Source organism: Theobroma umbraticum, unplaced genomic scaffold, assembly GCF_002168275.2.
Source record: "Theobroma umbraticum cultivar Fairchild unplaced genomic scaffold, ASM216827v3 scaffold_239.0, whole genome shotgun sequence".
NCBI lineage: Eukaryota > Viridiplantae > Streptophyta > Magnoliopsida > Malvales > Malvaceae > Theobroma > Theobroma umbraticum.
In genome coordinates this window covers 638,183-657,928 of record NW_018397279.1, presented here as the reverse complement: position 1 = coordinate 657,928, position 19,746 = coordinate 638,183, and the positions used below count along the sequence as shown (strand labels likewise).

The following is a 19,746-nucleotide window of genomic DNA, read 5'->3' as shown; positions in this document are numbered from 1 at the left end:
TTAAACTCAAAATAATTTGGATCCAAAATAATCTGATTTTAAAAAAAAAATTAAAATTTTCTTCAACGTGAAATAACCAAACCGACCAATCAAATTGCCACCAGTACACATTACCTATTTCCCGATAAAATCAACCATTCGTGAAGGGAGATGTAATGTGAATCTCGAATACAGAAAATCAACACCTAAATTAGTGCAATAAATGTTGCCAGTGACATGTTTTCATGTACATTATGTAACACCTGGATTGGTAGGAGAGTCAACAAATAATGTTGCCACGTGGATAACAACAAGAATGCCACGTGGTAAGTTGTAGCCTGTCACATCAATTATTAATTTTAACCCCCGTCTGTTTGTTTGCTCTAAAAAGGCGATATGATATGAGCATTAAATAATATCTTAATCATCCGCTGGATAGGCTGAAATGGCTTCAGTCCTTGCAAATCAATTGACAGAAAATAAATGGAATTGCAACATCTATGGAGCCAAATGGGTCCCCAGCAAACACCCCAACTTAAAACTTTTAACTTTTGGATTCCTCAAAGAATATTTTTGCGTGAGAAGAAGTCAAAAAAATATATTAAACAAGAAACCTAAAGTTCAAAGCTATGGTCTCACAAGCTCTGCGGAAAAATTGATATGCCTATATATAGATATCTACAGTCATTGCTTAATGTTTTGTCTCCTACCATGTTGCCGCGTTTGTTGACTGTCGGCTGATTGTAACTTCAATGGGCATTGCTGCTTTGTACCACAAAAGAATTATGCCAGAGACCTTCCCCTAAACCCTCCATGACTTGATTAGTCCTGGGATTTCAACCGGCTTCTGCATTAATCATTGGCTTCTTGATGCCTCATCTGAACTGTGAGTCCTAGAAGGCTCGGAGGATGTACCTGAGTCTTGAATTTTTCTCACTGCATTTGTTATGGAACTGTCCGTGCTGTAGGACCTTGTAGAGCTTGTTGGATCTAGCACACTAGCATTTAAGAAAGGAGGCTGGTTGGGTGAAGGAATTTCACAATCTTTATCTGTCAGCATCTGAACTACTTGTGCCATTGATGGTCTTAAGGGAACTGAAGCTTGTGTGCACAATAGTCCAATTTGAAGCACATCGGGGGCTTCTTTTGCTGAAGTATCATCTTTTAGGCTAGAGTCCACAGCTTCAGCCAATCTATTTGATCTGTAAAGTGTCCAAACCTGAGGTTGAAAATCCCATATCAGAATTCTCATTTCATTTCTAACTGATTTAACAGCAAGAGAAAGTAGTAATATGCCGAAATGAACAATGATTTAGGAGCTTACTGTTTGTAGAAGGGAACCAGGGTCCTTTGTGAAGGTGGTGTTCCTTTTACCACATGCAATCTCAAGAACTAGCACCCCAAAACTGTAAACATCTGCTTTCTCTGTGAGTTGTCCTCGAACAAGGTACTCTGGAGCCATGTATCCACTGCATCAACAGCAGTTCATATGAAGTTCTTTCATGTAGTACTGCTCAAACTATGAACCAATGTCATGCTGATGAAATGCATTTGATTCTAATGAATAGCAGTATGAAAAACCAATCAGACAATCAGATAAACCTTCTCTAAACTTACAGTGTTCCAGCAACCCCAGTGCTAAGATGACTCTTGTCTGTAGCTAAACATCGTACGAGTCCAAAATCAGCAATCTTTGGGTCGAGATTCTCATCTAAAAGAACATTGCTGCTTTTAATGTCCCTGTGGATTATCCTTATGTGAGACCCTCCTCCATGAAGATGTGCTAGCCCCTCAGCTATTCCAACAATGATATCAAAGCGCTGCTTCCAATTTACAAGGCTTGCTTTCTTCTCATCTGCGTATGAAAGTAAAATCATCAACACCTTGGAAGTAGGTTACAGAAAGCAGGATGGAATGGCAATAGAAAAATTTAGGCTGTAACTAATCAGAAAGAATCATGTTTTTACTAAGCAAAAAGCCATGCTAAATCATGTAAAGGGAAAACAATTTACCAAAAATGAACTGATCGAGGCTCTTGTTTGGTACATACTCATAAACCAGGAGACTCTCAGGGCCCTCAATGCTACAACCCAGAAGCTTCACCAGATTCTTGTGTTGAATTCTGCTGATTAAGTTTACCTCATTAAAAAAGTCATCTACCCATTGCCTGGTATTGTATATCAATCTCTTCACAGCTACAGTCTTCCCATTTGGAAGAATCCCCATGAATACAGAACCAGTTCCTCCTTGGCCTAGCTTCCTTGAAAGACTAAAGAAATCCGTTGCCTTCTCAAGGGTTTCATACTTGAACTTCAAACCTGATTTGTCAAAGCTTTTGGAAATCTGGCCGAGATTTTTGAGCTCTAGGCAATGCAACAGAGAGTAATAGATAAGAGGAGGCTAATGCTTTATGCAAAAAATTGATGCTAAAGAGATTTGAGATGGATGAAAACCGCTAGAATTAACACTGCACATTGTGAAGATTACTCAAGAGTGATTGTACCTTCTTTCCTCTTTGACAATCTTGCATAAGTAGCGTAAGCTGCTGAAAGAGAGACCATCAAGAATGCAGCAATTGATGAGACAATTGCTATTATGACTGCAATTTCTGAAGTCCCTGAAAAAGGTGAAATACATTCAATACAACCGGAAGAGAAGACAAGAGGGGAACGGAATTTAGAACTCATACAAGGGAACAATCCAGAATCTACTCTAAAACAGCCAAAGAGGAAACAGTGAACAAATAGCCTAACTAGAACTTCTTTTTGAAAGTGGTTGAAAAAGGTTCATGGCAGACTTACCAAGATCATGCTCTGCTTCTCCCTCTTTACTATAAAACTTATTGGTCGAGTACCTTAAATAACACCCAGTATTCATCCCTCTTCCTTCCTCCTTTGGCACGCAGCCTGTCACCGCCTTTGCCGCCTTCTCCAGGCACTCTCTGCACCCTTCAGCCGGGACACTCTTCCAACACTGTGCCAATGCATACACACCATCCATCCCCACTGTCCCAAATCCTCCATTTCTCAAAGCAATCCTAGTCACATTCCCAACTGCATAATCAACACTCCTACCAAATAAATTCACCTCCTTACTATCTCCACCAAACACTGTTACGTTATCAGGGCTGCAACTGACATTATCCAAACTAGATGAGACAGACTCTTGATAAAAGCTGTAATTATCGTAACGCAAGAAGCAGCCATCAAGAAAGATTCGACCTGAGATAGAAGGAAGGCAACGTGGAAGCGTAGTCCTTGAGGCTGCATAGCAAAGAAGGCAATCAGTTTGTGAGAGGTCTTGATGGCACTGAGCCAATGCATAAATTGGAGTTGTAGAGTTGAGGTGGTAAGAAGCAAAGTGGCTATTGTTGATTGCTTGGGACAAGCCTCGCATCTCTTCAACAAAGTTTGGAATTAAGTTGGTCCCATTTGGTGCCCTGGAATGGCCACAGAAAAGGCCAGCGTTCGAGATCCTTGGATCAGAGAAGGAGCTGGAGAACAACAAATGGATTACAAAGAAGAAAACCCATCTCCAGTATGGTTGTTTAGAGGCTGAGAACTGCATGGGAATCAACTTTAGCCTTCTTTCTTTCATCTTTTCTCTTTGCTTTTGTGGGTGTTCTAACTTTGTTGCAGTTTCAGGGAAACGCACAAGTATGCAGAAGAAGCAGGTATACGAAAAGAATACTGCTAAAGTATGCTGTTGCTGGCTTGCTGTTGTCAAGTCTTTACAGCCGACATGGGAGCTTTCAAATCTGAGTACATTTTTCTAGCTTATGGCCCATTTTATTTTTCTCTTGTTCTGTCTCCATCACCCTGTGGAAGGCGGAATGATCCATTAGGTATAGTATAACCAGTTATGGTTAAGGCCAGTGCGTTGATTAATTGACCTCCATTATTCTAATCAACAAGTCTAACATGGCAAACATTTCAAATTCCACTACAATTTTTGCTTGGGTGGAAGACTCAAATCCGCTTTCTTTGAATCAAAATCATATGCACTTATCATTTAAGTTCAAAATTAGATACAATTTAATACCTTATATCTAATGAAATGATACACCAATGAAGTGAAATTCCCTTCACTTTTCTTGCACTCTAAGCTGGAGAAAAGATGGAAGCAATGAAGACACGGTAAATGATCAATTTCTTTTTGCCCCTTTTTTTTGGGTTGTAGACTTTTTCTTCAGAATTAGGTACAGAGGAGCACACAGCTCACCTGGCAACACAAGTCTAATCCACTTTCTAAGAATTCAATAGATTTCTATTAACTTGACTCATCTGTCCTCCACTGTTTTTGCTTTGCATGTGGGTGATTTCTATGCCATGAAAAGTCCCCAATTCTTGGTGAAAACGTGTTGATCCCAAGAAAGGTATACATTTCTTTATTCAAAAAAACACAAAAGACCTTGGTCTCTCTTCAATCATTGTCTTCCAGAACATGATGTAATGGATGCAGTTTCACATCTGGATCTGTTCGATTTATTCCTGACTATTAAATCAATACCCCACATTTCATTGAGTGGAAATCGGGGTTCTTCTTTTGTCTTTTTTAATAGAATTCCTTTCGGTCTTTTTTTTATTTTCAAGAAAATAAAATTAAAATTAAAATCTATTTTATATTAAAATTTAATTTTTTTATAATATAGATTTCAATACTTTTTAATATATAAAAAGTAAAAAAAATCATAAAAAATAAATTTGTGATATAAAAAAGTAAAAATATTAAAGGTTTAAAAATAAAAATAATACTTTCATTTAATAACGTCTCCAAAAGGAGAATGAATAAAAACGGAAGAGATTATTAATTGCAGATAAAGTTTCGTTTTCAACTCACTCATTGACAACGGCGTTTTAACTCAAATCTTATTATTTAATAAGGCACTTAAAGCCAATAAATACTCAATTAATTTTTTGAATTGATTTTCAAACTTGTATATGAATATCTTATACACTATTTGTCAAATATCAGATTAAAATAAATTTAAATAAATCTTTTAAATATATTATTAACAAAAATTAAATTCATTAAAAAATAAATTAAAATTTAAAATCATATTTAAAACAATTAATGAATTTTAATAAATATTATATTAATAATATTAAATTTATAAATAAATATATATATAATTAAAACTTTAATACTAAAATTCATTATTTATAATCGTATTTAGATAATAGGTACCTTAACACAACCACTCGATTCCTATCTAAATCTGATTACAAAATATCTTAATCTTACTTAATTTGAGTTTGATTTTTTGAACCGCCTCGGCAAGTGGTCTGTCCATTTTTTTTTACTGCAGAAAAATGAAATTAAATACTTTGACTATTATTATTACTCAAAACAGCCAATTGTAGCAAAGGCCAAAGGGCCTTCATATCCGGCGAAATCCAAGCACTCCACTCCCGTTGTTTGTTTCTGGCTCCGTTTTCCAGTTTTGACGTTTCTATGCCCAAAAGTCACGATTAACCATCACTCTCTTATCTTTTATTCTTTGAAAATTCAGTAATACTACTTCTACTTGCCATTATTTCTTTTTCATTCACTCAACTTGGGATATATATATATATATATATATATAATCATATTTTTAAATTCATTAATTTTACGTAATATTTTTTTAAAAAAAAAAACTCATGATCTATTAAAAAAATTTAAATAAAATTTTTATTATTTTGAGTCAAATAAGATTTTATAAGTAATTATTTATTAACTGTTATTAATCATTATGTAATCTGTTATTCTATGTCACGTATTGTTGTACCATGTTGATATATCATGTGAAATAATGATATAATTATGTAATTTTTTAATTAATAATAATTAATCAACTGTTAATCATAAGGGTTTATTTTACTTAAAATAAAAAGTACACGAACGTAATTGAACGTGATAGAAAAATAAAAATTTATTTAAATTTTTTTAAATAATTTAACGTTTTTTTTAGAAGTATTTTATGCTGATTTTATTTTTTTTAATATGATTAGTGAATTTTCAAGAAATATTATCATAGTATTAATGCTCTACATGTGATATGTATAATATTGTAGATGATGTTGGAGTAATTGTTTTATAAATTAATATGTTTTCTATTTTCAAGATCATATTCAATGTAGAAGACAAAAAGTGGAATAAGAATCATTATTAGTAGATCACCTATGAATCTACCTTTTGGTGGCAATAATAAGAATCTAAAGCAGCGGCTGCCATGAAAGCAAAGCAGATAAACCAGATTCATATGCTGAAAATTGTAATGTGACATCCTAAAAGCAACAGAAGAAATGGGACAAGAAGAAGAAAGAGAAATTCAATTAGAGGCATTGATAATTACAATCCTGAGGTCTATGTAGGTTGAACATTTGAGATTTCCCTGGAATAAAGCCAAATGAAGATGATAATTCTACACATTCATCCAAAAATGGAGGTTTTGTTGGTGCAGGCAACTCCATGTCTTTGTGTCTCAGCATTTGAAGTACTCTAGTCATGCTGGGACGCAGAGCTGGTTTCGCCTGAGTACAGAGCAGACCAATTTGGATGTCTCTCTTTGTTTCTTCAACATCTTCAATCTCCAAGCTCTCATCTATGATTTCTGATGTTGTGTTGGATTGGAAGTGCTTCCATGCCTGGTAAAAAGGTGAGAACAGGGAAAGGTTGTTAACAAAAGTCAAGAAGTGTATATGTATATATCAGTAAACAGATTGGATAAATTTGTAAGCAGAGTTTGTGGGGTTTTTACATCAGTCACCAAAGTTTCGAAATAGTTATCTGATTCTAGTGTTGTGTTCTTCACTCCACAGATTATTTCAAGCACCAGAACCCCAAAGCTGTAAACATCTACTTTTTCTGTTAGTCTTCCCTTGGCAATGTATTCTGGAGCCATATACCCACTACAAAGGCAAAGAAACCACAGAAAAGGTTCATGAATTCATCTAAATACAGTGCATTAACAGCCCTGATGTCTAAATTATGAGAGAATGAAAGAGAATGTACATATTATGTGGAAGAATGACTTGTTACAAAGACACCCTCTAGACAAAGATTCAATAAGCTCACTTTGTATATGCTGAAAAGACATCAGTAGTTTTAAATATACTAGTAGTTGCCAACAGGTTACTAGAGCTGAAACAAGATTCTGTATCAAGTACTTACAATGTACCGGCGACAGGATTGTTGACAAGGGAACTCTTATCACACTCACGAGAAGAAAACCTTGCCAGGCCAAAATCAGCAATTTTGGGTCTGTATTTCAAGTCCAGTAAGATGTTACTCGCTTTGATGTCCCGATGAATGATCCGGACTCTGCAGCCTTTGTGCAGGTATTCCAAACCTTCAGCTGTACCTATGATTATCCTATGCCTTATTCCCCAGGCTAGCTCTTTCTTCCTCTCCGGATCTTTCTTCCATGGGGCATCAAAACAGTTATCAGATTGTTTTAGTACTTCCAATGGATTCTCTCTAGCTTGTACTAGTATTTAGGTACCGATAACTTACCAAATAAGATGGTGTCAAGGCTTTTGTTAGCAAGGTATTCATAGACAAGGAAATTCTCTACTGTGGTGAAGCAGCCACCTAGGAAACGAACCAGGTTCTTATGTTGAGCTTTGCTGATAACATCCACTTCATTGTATATCTCCTCTCTTCGACTCTTGCCATTTACATACAAACGTTTTATTGCAATTTCTCTTCCATCTTGTAAGGTTCCCTACACAAATTTTCAGATAATACAGAGAAGAACAGGAACATCTAAATGCTTCATAAGATAAAAGTGTTGGTATATACCCTAAATACTTCACCATATCCTCCACAACCAAGCTTGTTAGATGCATCAAAGCAATCAGTTGCTCTCTCTAAAGTTGAAAACTTGAACTGCAAGAACTGCATGGCCTTGTCCATTGCTGCGAAGTCCAGTTCTTTTCCTGTGTTAAGTAACATACAAAACCTAATATAAGAGACCAATCTCTGGCAAAAGAATAGAGACGAGAAGAATTAAAGAAGAGAAAAGGGTCATGATTTCTTTTCAGCTTTTCTAACATTACCTTTCCGCTTGCGTCCAGAGTTCTTCGTTATGTAAGCCAATTTTCCCAGGCACAACCCAATTGCAATGGCCAATAAGCCAATGGCGACCGCAAAGAAGACATAAAATATGAATGATACAATTGCATCTACAAAAGAGACATGAAGCTAATTATATTACTATTTGAGCAAATAGAATGAACCAGGATCATTGGAAACTAACATCGGGTTGAACCAGCATCAGGGTCATTGGCGAATTCGTAAGTGGAGTAACGTAAAAAGCAGCCAGCGTTGAGGGCACGTCCCTCCTCCGATGGCATGCAATGGAAGGCAGAATTGACAGCATCTATCAAGCAAGCAGAACACATATCCTTGTCCAAGGTTCTCCAGCATTGAGCCATGCCCTGAACTGTGGTTCCATTTTTTTTCTCCTGAGCCAATCCGAAACCTCTGTTGTTTGGAGCCTTGTAGACAATCTTTTGGAGTACATTTCTTAGAAGTTTTTGGAATCCTTCCTTGGTGTCAACATCATCGCTGCATCTCTACCTCCATTCAACCCCCAAAGAGGAGAAATTCAATAACTTGTTAAATGAAAGAAACTATCATAAGGCTCATGAGGCTTAAAAAAGACCCAAAAGAATTGGCTTGGTAGAGAAAGCAAGAAGGAATTGGTAAAAGACAATGGCACAGAGACAGATATTGCAGTAAAAAAACATATATGAAATGAGAAATGATGCAGGGTTGGGAATGGGTCATGACTTGCATTAAAGGATCCATGAATCTCATCTCTTGCATTGCTTATCTTAAAATCCATTTTTCCATACATATTATAGCAATTTTCTGCAATAAATCAATGAATGCCAGGAAGGGCAAAGAGACAATTTTCCATCCTCTTTCTTTTGTCACAAGTCTACAAGGAATGAGAAGAAATTGCAAATGCAACTCACCTTCATATCACCCTCTGTAGTGATTTCCCTATAGAAACTATAATTGCTAGCTCTGATAAAACATCCGTCGAGATAAACACGGCCGCCGGTGGCCGGAAGACAACCAGGCAAAAGATTACCGATCTTTGAAAAGCATTGTGCACATTCAAAGTTAGAAAGATCATCCATGCACTGAGATAAGACATATAATTTGTCAGGCGGCTTGCCTGCTTCAGTAAATGCAAACTTGTTACGATACATCTCATATCCCATGTTTTCCAGGATAGCTGCATAGAGCTTCGAGTACTTGTCCACGTTCTGCACAGAGGCTGTCTCACATGAATGTGCAACAATTTCGAGTCTAGGGTCTGCATGAGATGAACGGATCCAAAAGGCAATGAGGATGATCAAAATGAAAAGACAAGCTGCCATGACAGAGAAGGGAGGTGGGGATTTTGGATTAATTAAGAAATTTTAATCCTGAGCTTTGTGTTTTTGATTCTGTTTTTGGTTATCTTTAGGCCTATATTTTGTTAGGTTTATATTTAGTAATTGTGAAAATTTTTGGTACTTGAAAGAGGTGTCCAACCCAAACAGGTACAATACTTCCAAATGTCAGTGGTATATATTCTAATTGTCCAAATAGGAAAATAAATAACATTGGAGACTTCAAGTTACAACCATTGCTATACTTGACATATAATATCATATACCATCGATTAAGGATTCTATTCTACAATCTAAACTGGTTAAGAGCAAGGTCAATAGAAAATTTACAGCAGCTAGTTCCTCCCTATTTCTTCAAATACCCCGATTTATTATTAAATAAATGGAATGTTCGATTTACAAAATACAGAAAGAGACTGAGAGGCCATCCCACTATCAAAATCTGAGGTTAAAGAAAGGTATGATTGTTTGTCCAGTGGCAAAGGTTAAGCCTTGCTTGTACAGCTAGCTTCCCATCAGCTGTCAGCGTTCTTGACATTTCCATAGATTAGGCAGGTTGCAAAAGCTTCCTCGAACAATTGCAGATAAATTTATATCTCTGAATCAGATTATATAGATGCACGGGCCTTCTCCATGCAACCTTGTTCACCAAAAAAATGTGTCAAGAATTCGACAATGCTCAGTCACTGGAACAAGAATATCCTTCAACCACAATCCGCATCGCCATCTACTTGACATTATTCTCAGAAAGGACTGTCAATGTGCTATCATTTCTCTTCCACCAAAGACATGACAGGGATACCTTTAGATGTAAAACTTGAACATTGGACTGGCAACTCATCATCTACATTGAAGTCCTTCTCACCATTGGGCTGCATCTCAATCAAATTAAGATAGTGAGATTTTGTAAGTTTTATTGGAACAACAAGATTAAGGGCCATCAAAATCAAAGTTAATTTGGTTCAAGCACAACTCAATCAAAATGCATTATTGAAGATGAATGGGTAAATAACTAGATATATTAAATTAGAAATGCATAAAAAAAGAAAAATAAATGGAAATGGTAAATAACACAGATGTGCAAACTTTGAAATGATGGGCAGGATACATATAAAACACATAAAGAACTTTCTCAAACAGAGTGCAAGACAAAAAAATAAATTCACATGCATGCCTATTGAACTCAAACATCCATCCCAATCAGAATTCTGTAGAGATGGACTTGGACATTAGAAACAAGACCCAAATTAATCAAACAATTATTAAAAATAAGTACAAAGGAGAGAGAAAAAGAAAAAAGATCACAGTTGAATGAAAAAGATCAATGAATTCAACTAGTAGGCAGTTTCCATAGTGAATTTCAATTAATAGGGAGAGAGGTGGAGTGATGAGGAAATGAAGAACACAATGATCTATAGCAAGGAACACCTTGTTCAGGCTGGGCGAGCATTCATGTGTCAAAGGTAAATTCCACAGAAAACTTTACCTATTTTTGTGCAGCGACCATGTTTTTCCATAAAAATGTGTTTATAGGGGAAAATAGAAAAGGAAGAAAGGCAGTGCCAAAAATTCCTTTTCTTTTAGTATTTCAAAATAAACTGTAATGACTGTTATCTCCGGGCCTATAGCAAGCTAGATAGTCTTGTCAAAGTCAACTAAATAAAAAAGAAGCCGTAAATAATTGACCAATGAGTTAACAAAGCACCTATAAAGAAAATTTAAGGCTCTTAAAACATTGGCAGTTGAATGCAGATGATAAGAATAATTTGTAGCGAGTCAAGAAAGTTTAATAAATACTAGTGAGAAGGGTGGCAGCATGGACAGAGACAAGCCCTTTTAGTGAAAAAGCACTAGCAGTGTCAGACAAAGGATACATACCTCAAACCTATACATGCCACGAATTCCACCACCCAAATCAAGAACTAAACCACGTGCACGAATTTGATAAACCTTGGCAGTAACCTTAGTGCCTAACTTTAGCTTTTGAGGTGTCATAGGAGTCTTAACACCAGTTTCCTTGTCCATCTGATTACTCAGATTATTCTCACCTTCATCTTCACTAATAAGTTCTTTCTCCCTTCCCATTAGAGACAAGGAATTTGACAACAAACTGCTGAGAGTTGAATCAGGCTTGTTATTGGAAGGCTGTACTGTTTTCAGCTTATTATTCCTTTTCAAAATGCCCATTCGTTTAGGTGTACTTTTGGCCGTCTTACTCAAACCAGCAGATTTTTCTTCCTCATCACACTCAGCAGTACTTCGAATTACTACTGCTGGTGCTGAAGAGGCAAAAGGATTTACTTCAGTATCCTCATTTTTTCTCAGAGGCAACTCCTCCGAAGTAGACTTCTGCTGTTCTCCATTAGACGCATTCTCAAGTGATGCCCAAACATTAGGTGCATCTTTACTAACAGGAACAGATCCTTCAACTGCATTTTCTGTCTTAGATCCAGGCTGAGGTAAAGTTGCTTTACGAGATAATTTGATATTACCACGAACATCTTGCCCTATGCACATCAAAGAAATTTGCTGGCCGACAGACACCACGTCTGAAACCCGAGACACCTGATTAAAGGATAAATACAAGTTTTTTGAGGCTATAGATATTTACATAAAAGCTTTGTGAAACAAACAGTTCATATGAAACACCCCTAAACCCTAAACATAACAATAGTTATTAATTGTTAATATAATCAGGTATTTTGTTCCTGAAGCATTATGATATGTTTCTGAAAATTTTCATGATCTTGGCTGATCAAAACAATTTATCTGATACATGCCTATTGGGAATTCGTATTAAGTATTCAATAGTGAACCAATTTAAGAAGAAAAAAACGCAACAGTTTGCCAAATCTTTGAATTAAGACAAAATACCAAGACTCTGAACAAACTTGTACATGAGCCAAAAGAAGAAAAAGAAAAAAATGCAGCCATTCAGAAAAAGGAAGTGATGGATAAAATCAACAGGACTGCTCTACTCCAAGCTACCACTACTGTTTTATCACCTACCGGTTCATGTGACAACTCAGAAATGTGTAGCAGGCCTTGCTGTCCACCATTGAAGTCCACAAAGGCACCATATTCTTTGACTGATGTCACAATGCCTTTATAGATTCCTCCAACTTCAATTTCACGGCCAACTATGAAATCAACCTATAGCACAAAAAAAGGATAACTTAAGGCACTTAAATAGGATAAAGCACAATGCACAGGCATGCTCGTCCTCTTAAATAAACTAGCAGCAACATGAACAAGATGGAAAAAATTAATGCCTCACATGCATGGAAAGAGAATGCAAAATTCTATCTGCAAGGTTTATTTTAGTGGTCAAATGAGATAGAAATGATTCAAGCAGCACACAGTGGAGGGTCCAAGGCATTTAAATTTGAAAACAAGAACCCATTCCGCAGAAATTAGTTACTTCCGTTAGTCAAAGAAATAACCAGTAATACAGTACATTAAATTTGCAAAATAGCGTCAATAACTTTTAGAATTGAAGAAGGAAATAAAGACAATGAATAAGTATCAAACTTTTGCAAAGATCTACAACAGACTAGAGTAATATCAGATGTCAATCAAAATAAGGAATGCTGTTACTACCTTATCTTGCACTTTCTCCATCACAGCCTGATTCTTAGCAACTATAGTGATTGTTCCATCGCCGACAGAGATCCGTGCACCTGAATTTTGAAAAGCATTAACATGGTTATTGAATGACTGATGGCAGGTAAATGCACATATACAACTATAAGTTGCAGCAACAAGAAGTTAATTGGTAAAGTATGCATGAACAACACATGTCCATAAATCATCCATGATTGAAAAGATATACTAATTCTGCAGCAACATGAAAACACATAAATAGTTTCATGGCTGCCAAACTGATGCTTGAGTCTAACAAAGAAAAAATCATCTTCATATCCAATATGAAGTGTGAAAATCCATATTGTCAATGACTAGTAATTACAAAGGAAATAGTTGCCATGATATGGAAAAGAACCTATGTTAATTCTTCAAAAAAGCATTGTGGATTATGAAAAAAGTTTATAACATTATTTCAGAAAGTGTACCATCATAAGGGAAATGATCAAAGTGACAATCCAATTACCTCCCTAACCAAGGTAAAATGTTTTTCAAGTTCAACACCCACCTGTTTCCTCTTCAATTTTTCTTTTAAGAGCACCTAGAGGCCCAATGAATTTCCGAATAGCATCATTGGTGAACTTCAGGGTAACTGCATCAGAGAGCATCTATTTTCAGTTCTAGCAGAAAATCAATTGTCGCTGAGTATCTGAACTAGTTAAGTGCAAATATATAAGGATTTAAACCTAGTCGAGGAGAATTTCTATCATCTTGAGTTCGAGGTGCACTAATCTCTCGCTCCATGTGATCAAGGATTTGAAGGCGACCTTTACGTGCAGGCTCTAAACAGTCACATATTATATCTAAAGGAATTCCAGCAGGTTTTATATCCAATTGAATTGCTGTAACTCCATTCCTTGTTCCAGCAATCTTGAAGTCCATGTCTCCCAGATGATCTTCCAGACCCTAGAGAGATCACTATTTTAATAAACTCTAACAACCAACTTCATAATATTGACTTCACATACTGATTTTGAAATAATGACAAGTGTTGGTTTCTAACATCTGTTCAAGGTTTTAGTATTCAATAAAATAAGATTGACCAAAAGATAGTTGCATAAGCAATAATTTAGAATAGGTCAAGTGAAAATCTCACCAAAATATCAGTTAATATACGACGGTCCCTAATTTCACCAGTTGCAGGGTCAACATCAGTAACAAGACCCACTGAAACACCTGCAACATGTTCTCGTAATGGAATGCCAGCATCCATCAACGCCATACTGCCTGTATGAGGAAAACGCCATCATGCTAAAACATGATTAATGTTATAATTTAGAGGAAGTAAATTTTACTGATCTATCCACACATATAACTGTCAATCTGAGCATATAAAGAAGATACAATTCAGATGAAACATTAATTTACAAATGAATGAGAGGACCTACTACAAGTTGACAAGGATACCTCCACAAACAGTTGCCATTGATGTTGAACCATCTGAAGCCATGACTTCGGAATTGATGCGAACGGTATATGGGAAACAATCTTCAGGAGGTAGCACAGCAAGAAGAGCTTTCTCCGCAAGAGTTCCTATGGAAAAGGTAAGAAAAGAAACAAGCACAAACCATAGTTATCTAAATAAGAAGAACTCTTTTACATGCATGCACAAAAACATGTTATAAAGATAAAGGAAATTGATTTACCATGCCCCACTTCACGTCTGTTCAGGCCTGCTCGTTTACCGATTTCATTGATAGAAAATGGTGGAAAACTATAGTGAAGCATGAAGCGCTTTTTTGGGGGACCAACCAAGGAGTCCAAGCGTTGTGCATCCTGAGGTGCTCCGAGTGTCACAGTACAAAGAACCTGAAAGAAAACATCGACCATAAGCCCTCTGTCAAAAGAAAGGTCAAATTGAAACATATTATATGTAGAGACATTCGGAAATGTATTTTCAACCTGAGTATCTCCACGGTTAAAAAGAGCAGATCCATGCAATATAGGCAAATGGCCAGCTTCACAGTATATTGGCCTAACTTCGTCAAGATGTCTCCCATCAACTCTAGATCCTTCAGAAATAATCTTTTTGCGAACAACCTGATTTTTTTCATCAACTTGAGCGATGTCAACTTCAAGAAGTTTAAGAACAAGGATAGGCAAAAATGTAAGGGTGAAGTAACAGAATCATCTGATTTGCAACCCCCTAGTGGCAATTTTTTGTGGTGTTAACCTTTATTTCCCATCTGTTCCTTGTCAGAAACTTATAGGTTGCTCAAGATCACAGAGAATGCTTTAGGTATACTTTATTATGTGATCCAATCTTTTGTTAAAGCAAAAAAAAAAAAAACATTGTACGGCTTTATCCAAATCAAGCTTAAAGGAGAAAAATAAAAGGAAAAAAAAAGGATTTAAAATAATTGGAGAATAAAAGAAAAAAGAAAATTTTAAAACAATCATGAAAATTTATGATATAAATAAACCAAACAGATTTCCTTACACTTTTCCAAGGCACAGCTCACCTGTTTCCTGACAGTGTCTACAACCTTTGGCAGAACTTTTAAGCTTTCTTCATCACATTCTTCTTCAAGGGCGATTTTTACATCTTGTGTTATCTTCTCTAGAGCCTCTCCACGTTCAAACTATATTATTCAAAATTTCCAAAGCATGAAACTCAAGCATACATTAAAAAGAGGTCATTCTAGTGCATCTGTACATATAAATACACATATACACATCTAGAGTGAAAGAATGGAATAAAGAAGAAATGTATTCACCTTGCCATAGGAAGGATCAGTAAAAATAGCTTCTATTTGTTCTTCTGCCAGGTTTCTGACTTTTTCAAAAGTTTGTTCTGAGACCATGGACAATTTGTATTCCTTCTTTTGTTTGCCAGCTCTCGCAGCCAGTCTGATTTGAGGTTCAAGATATTTAACTGCCTGAATCAATAAACCCATCTTAATGGCCTCTTCCTTTAATTGACAGACACAATGAAAACTTGTTAGAAGTCTCGTGACTCACTTCTGGATGAGCCAGTCTTAAACCAGCTTCTAAATCTTTTTCGGAGATTTCACGAGCTTGAACATCTATCATCAAGGTTTTGTCCCTTGTACAGGCATATACCAAGTTGAGATCACTTAAACTTAGCTGCATTACCAAATAAGCACTGATCAGAGGATAAGGAAAACTGACATATCAAGGTCATTGTCTGCAGATCTGCAGAGGTTTACAAAGCTTAAAAGCAACTTCAACATAGGTAGACAAACTCATTAACAACCATTCTCGCTCAAAAAACAACAATTAACATTGTGAGTTTGAGGCATTAACATTACAGCAAAGGACCAGAGCAGAACCCAATAAATGATAACAAACTAGGAAAGAGATAAAACCATTCTTCAGCAAACTCAGACAAGGAAAGGAAAGAAAATATCAGGGAACATCATACTAAATCATCTTGAGGGTAAACTTAAAAAAAAGTAATCCAGATTCCAGGAGGGGGGAAGATTGACACTGCATAAAATATTGAGAGCAGTCTTGGTCCCTAAAGAAGGTTGCATTCCAAGTATTCTTACAACCCTTAATTAGTACCTTGAAAGCACCATCTTACCATACACAAAATACCATAATAGCATATCTGACAGTCCTCCAGAATCTAAGGAAAAATAGCAGTATGTGTAAACCTGAATGGATAAACAAACTATTATACAATCGTGTAACCACAGGCCATTGTAGGACAGCTTTATTCCCTCCCCCCCCCCCCCCACCACCCCCACAATACCTCATTTTATCTACCCAACATTCCAATAAGCACTTTAGTCATTTTCCATTACTGAAAATGCTGTTCAACCTGATGATCTACTTTCAAGGGAGATAACACACTGAATTAACAATTACATAACTAAACATTCCATGCATATGCAAGAACTCTGCAATGAGATACCTTTACGATGTGTGTCTAATAACTAACTTATAACCATTTTCACTAACTTTTTTACCATATACAGGAAATGATGAGTAACTTGGCAATTACATTGAGCCAAACTCTGCACTTGCTACCTGTGATAACAATAAAAGTGATACCTAAATCAGTATCCGGAACTAATAAAAGCTTGTGTTAATACCTCATCCATAGTTGGATTAACAATAAACTGCCCACAAATTCTCCCAATTCGCACAACTCCAATGGGTCCACCCCATGGAATATCTGATAACATAAGAGCAGCAGATGTCGCATTAGCTGCCATCACATCTGGATCTTGTTTACCATCAGAAGAAAGAACACTTGCCATTACCTATTAAATCAGGCAAGATCAATAAAATGAAATTCTGAAATACATATACATGCACACATTTGAATCTGAAAGGTAACATCAGACCTGGATCTCGTGGTAAAAACCAGCAGGAAAAAGAGGCCGTATGGGCCTATCAATGAGGCGACCACACAAAAGTTCACGTTCTTTTGGAGCACCCTCCCTCCGCATGAATGTATTTGGAATCACACCTTGAGCAAATTGCTTCTCTTGATAATCAACCTTATAAGAAGAAAAACCCATTAAGACCACATAGTAATGAACCTAACATACGCACAAGAGGTGTCTATCATCCAAGAAAATGAATCTACCAACAAAATCCAAATGGAAACCAATAGAGATTTAATAGAGTCCACTTTGTCGTTATTTTGCTACTGCTTTTTGCTTCAAAATCAAAAGGCAAAAAGTGTGTCTAGTTACAAATGCAGAAAATATTTTAAAGAACTAAAAATGAATTTTTCTAAATAGAGAAATGCATGGTTTTACATGCATAAGACAATTGTGTTAATTTGGAGTCGCATTCTATTCATTTGTTCATCATGATTTTACTTTCTAATGTTTACTTTACTCTATATGACAACTTTTAACGAAGCAAAAGGGCAAAAATTAAGAAAAGCAACCAACAGCAACCTTAGAAAGTCAGCATTCATAGCCCTTTAAAAGCGTCGAATTATTCTTTCTCCCAACCCATCAGTCGAAACATTCTTCACCAATAAATATACTAACTAATTAAGCAACCTTGAAATCTTGATATTGGAATAAATATACTATTATAACAATGAGCCAACATTGCATTTCGCGCCAAATGAAAGCTAAAATACAGAAAATCCAAATTACCCCATATCAAAAGAGAAGATTGAGTATATAACTTACAGTGAGGGGTAAAAAATCTCGAACAGCGTCGCCTTTACCGGCAGCAATAGTGGACAAAACTTTGGTCTCTTCCATGCCCAAAACGACAGCCCCATTAGCAAAACGAGCAATTTTACCGGTCTCAAGTGAAATTACCCTAGATCCCATTTCGAACTCTTCTTTAAATGACTCAAGAAACTTGGTCCCTGCCACTGGTGGGTCGGGCGGGTCGGACTCAGACGTGGCGAAACCGAGACCGCCGCTGCAGATGGTGCGGAAACGGAGGGCTCGCCATGTTAGGAGTGGGTTGGCTTTCGCTCGAGCTTTGATAGCTAGTGAGGACATTGCCATTGGAGGAAGAAATGATGATTCTGATTTTCTTTTGGGGAGGGTTTAGGGTTTAAGGGGGAGAGAGGCTTCGTGGCCAAAAGCGGAAGGGTTTTAGGATTTGATTTGGTGTAATGAGATGTATTTTACCATTTTGAGCACAAAATTTTTGTGAGTTATTTTTTTACGGTTACTATTTTGGCCAAAAGAGAATCATTGCCCTTTCTATATTTGGTCATAGAAGATAAAAGTAAAAAATTTTTAAGTTTTACATTTATATTTTTTTAAGGGTGCGTTTGGACAAGGGATTTCCAAAAAACAATTTTATTTGAAGAGAAATTCTATAAATTTTAAAATAAAATTATTTTATTAGGAAAAATAAAAATTGAAATTGTCAAAATTCTTGAAATTTCAATGACAAATTTTGGAAGGCTCAAATTCCTCAATTTTATATTAAGCTATCAACATTTATTATGTTTTCTTTTTATGGGTAATTTTTTTAAGTCTATCCCTAATCACTCATATTTAAAATATATTTTTAGATTTTTTCATATTATTAATAATATCTATACATTTTACAAACCTAATAACACCCGTACGGCATATTTTTCTCATTTTATTTATTTTTTTATCCATGACATCAATATTTTTCTTTTATAATTTTTTTATCTCATCAAATTCCAATACTCAGAACTTCATTCTATAAAATACTTATCTAAACAATATAATTATAAATGTTATCATTTTGAATTAATGAATTATAAAATATTTTAAAAAATTGCAAAATTTCTCATCTCTTTGTTTTAAATTGAATATCTACTTTTGGCTTGGTACAAAATAAAACATGATTTTAATATTTTTTAAATTTTTTATAATATTGATAAACTATAATTTAAATATCAAATGTAATAATAATAATAATAATAATAATAATAATGATATAGAACATTAAAAAAGTAATATATGTAAGTGTTAATAACAAAACATATTTAATAAAAATTGACTCAAATTTACTTGACTTTGTTATTGTCAAATTAAATAAAGATTGATCCCCAATTTGACTAAAGTTTGAGTTTAATTCAAAATTTAAAACTTGAATAAAATTTTAATATGTAAATGAATTATTATTATTTATACAACATATATTAATTATATTTAAAAAATTTAAAATCTTAATTAGGCTTGTAAATAACTTGAACTCAATCTTAAAAATACTTGAACTATGCTCAACTCTTTATTTATGTCATTTGATTTTGAATTTCACTAGATAATTAACAGGTCTAAGTTCAAATATTAAATTAATT

General features: G+C 35.4%; 3 protein-coding genes across 3 annotated transcripts; all 3 read right to left on the bottom strand.

Moving 5' to 3' along the window:
* Nucleotides 1-514: 514 nt before the first annotated feature.
* Nucleotides 515-3,767, bottom strand: CRK42 (cysteine-rich RLK (RECEPTOR-like protein kinase) 42). The gene is made up of 6 exons (XM_021443360.2): nucleotides 2,781-3,767; nucleotides 2,483-2,596; nucleotides 1,992-2,342; nucleotides 1,597-1,834; nucleotides 1,304-1,448; nucleotides 515-1,198 (listed from the first exon to the last, which is right to left on the bottom strand). Exons 1-6 carry the CDS (start codon nucleotides 3,574-3,576, stop codon nucleotides 836-838), a joined length of 2,007 nt encoding a protein of 668 aa, XP_021299035.1. The 5' UTR covers nucleotides 3,577-3,767; the 3' UTR covers nucleotides 515-835.
* A 2,479-nt stretch (nucleotides 3,768-6,246) lies between these two features.
* Nucleotides 6,247-9,356, bottom strand: LOC110427982 (cysteine-rich RECEPTOR-like kinase, putative (DUF26)). Its single transcript, XM_021443650.1, has 8 exons — nucleotides 8,946-9,356; nucleotides 8,222-8,540; nucleotides 8,022-8,147; nucleotides 7,765-7,901; nucleotides 7,477-7,687; nucleotides 7,135-7,378; nucleotides 6,722-6,872; nucleotides 6,247-6,608 (listed from the first exon to the last, which is right to left on the bottom strand). The coding sequence occupies exons 1-8, from the start codon at nucleotides 9,354-9,356 to the stop codon at nucleotides 6,297-6,299; spliced, it is 1,911 nt and encodes a 636-aa protein (XP_021299325.1). The 3' UTR covers nucleotides 6,247-6,296.
* Nucleotides 9,357-9,532: 176 nt separating this feature from the next.
* On the bottom strand, nucleotides 9,533-18,531 carry LOC110427946 (polyribonucleotide nucleotidyltransferase). Its single transcript, XM_021443603.2, has 16 exons — nucleotides 18,137-18,531; nucleotides 17,330-17,485; nucleotides 17,075-17,245; nucleotides 15,975-16,100; nucleotides 15,731-15,892; nucleotides 15,476-15,595; nucleotides 14,916-15,053; nucleotides 14,660-14,822; nucleotides 14,421-14,546; nucleotides 14,110-14,240; nucleotides 13,700-13,919; nucleotides 13,522-13,605; nucleotides 12,972-13,051; nucleotides 12,381-12,524; nucleotides 11,250-11,936; nucleotides 9,533-10,243 (listed from the first exon to the last, which is right to left on the bottom strand). The coding sequence occupies exons 1-16, from the start codon at nucleotides 18,464-18,466 to the stop codon at nucleotides 10,139-10,141; spliced, it is 2,943 nt and encodes a 980-aa protein (XP_021299278.1). The 5' UTR covers nucleotides 18,467-18,531; the 3' UTR covers nucleotides 9,533-10,138.
* Between the last annotated feature and the right edge of the window lie 1,215 nt (nucleotides 18,532-19,746).

What these genes read in the sequence shown, in the direction of transcription:
- LOC110427982 (XM_021443650.1), bottom strand. Translation starts at nt 9,356, where the DNA reads ATGGCAGCTTGTCTTTTCATTTTGATCATCCTCATTGCCTTTTGGATC. An exon ending in TGATGCTGGTTCAACCCGAT is followed by an intron (nt 8,148 to 8,221) that starts GTTAGTTTCCAA and finishes TCTCTTTTGTAG; the next exon opens with ATGCAATTGTATCATTCATA. An exon ending in GATATGGTGAAGTATTTAGG is followed by an intron (nt 7,688 to 7,764) that starts GTATATACCAAC and finishes AAATTTGTGTAG; the next exon opens with GGAACCTTACAAGATGGAAG.
- LOC110427946 (XM_021443603.2), bottom strand. Translation starts at nt 18,466, where the DNA reads ATGGCAATGTCCTCACTAGCTATCAAAGCTCGAGCGAAAGCCAACCCA. An exon ending in AAAAATTGAAGAGGAAACAG is followed by an intron (nt 13,052 to 13,521) that starts GTGGGTGTTGAA and finishes TTCAAAATTCAG; the next exon opens with GTGCACGGATCTCTGTCGGC. An exon ending in TGGAGAAAGTGCAAGATAAG is followed by an intron (nt 12,525 to 12,971) that starts GTAGTAACAGCA and finishes TTTGTGCTATAG; the next exon opens with GTTGATTTCATAGTTGGCCG.
- CRK42 (XM_021443360.2), bottom strand. Translation starts at nt 3,576, where the DNA reads ATGAAAGAAAGAAGGCTAAAGTTGATTCCCATGCAGTTCTCAGCCTCT. An exon ending in AGAAGCAGAGCATGATCTTG is followed by an intron (nt 2,597 to 2,780) that starts GTAAGTCTGCCA and finishes CACCTTTTTCAG; the next exon opens with GGACTTCAGAAATTGCAGTC. An exon ending in ACTGGGGTTGCTGGAACACT is followed by an intron (nt 1,449 to 1,596) that starts GTAAGTTTAGAG and finishes CTGTTGATGCAG; the next exon opens with TGGATACATGGCTCCAGAGT.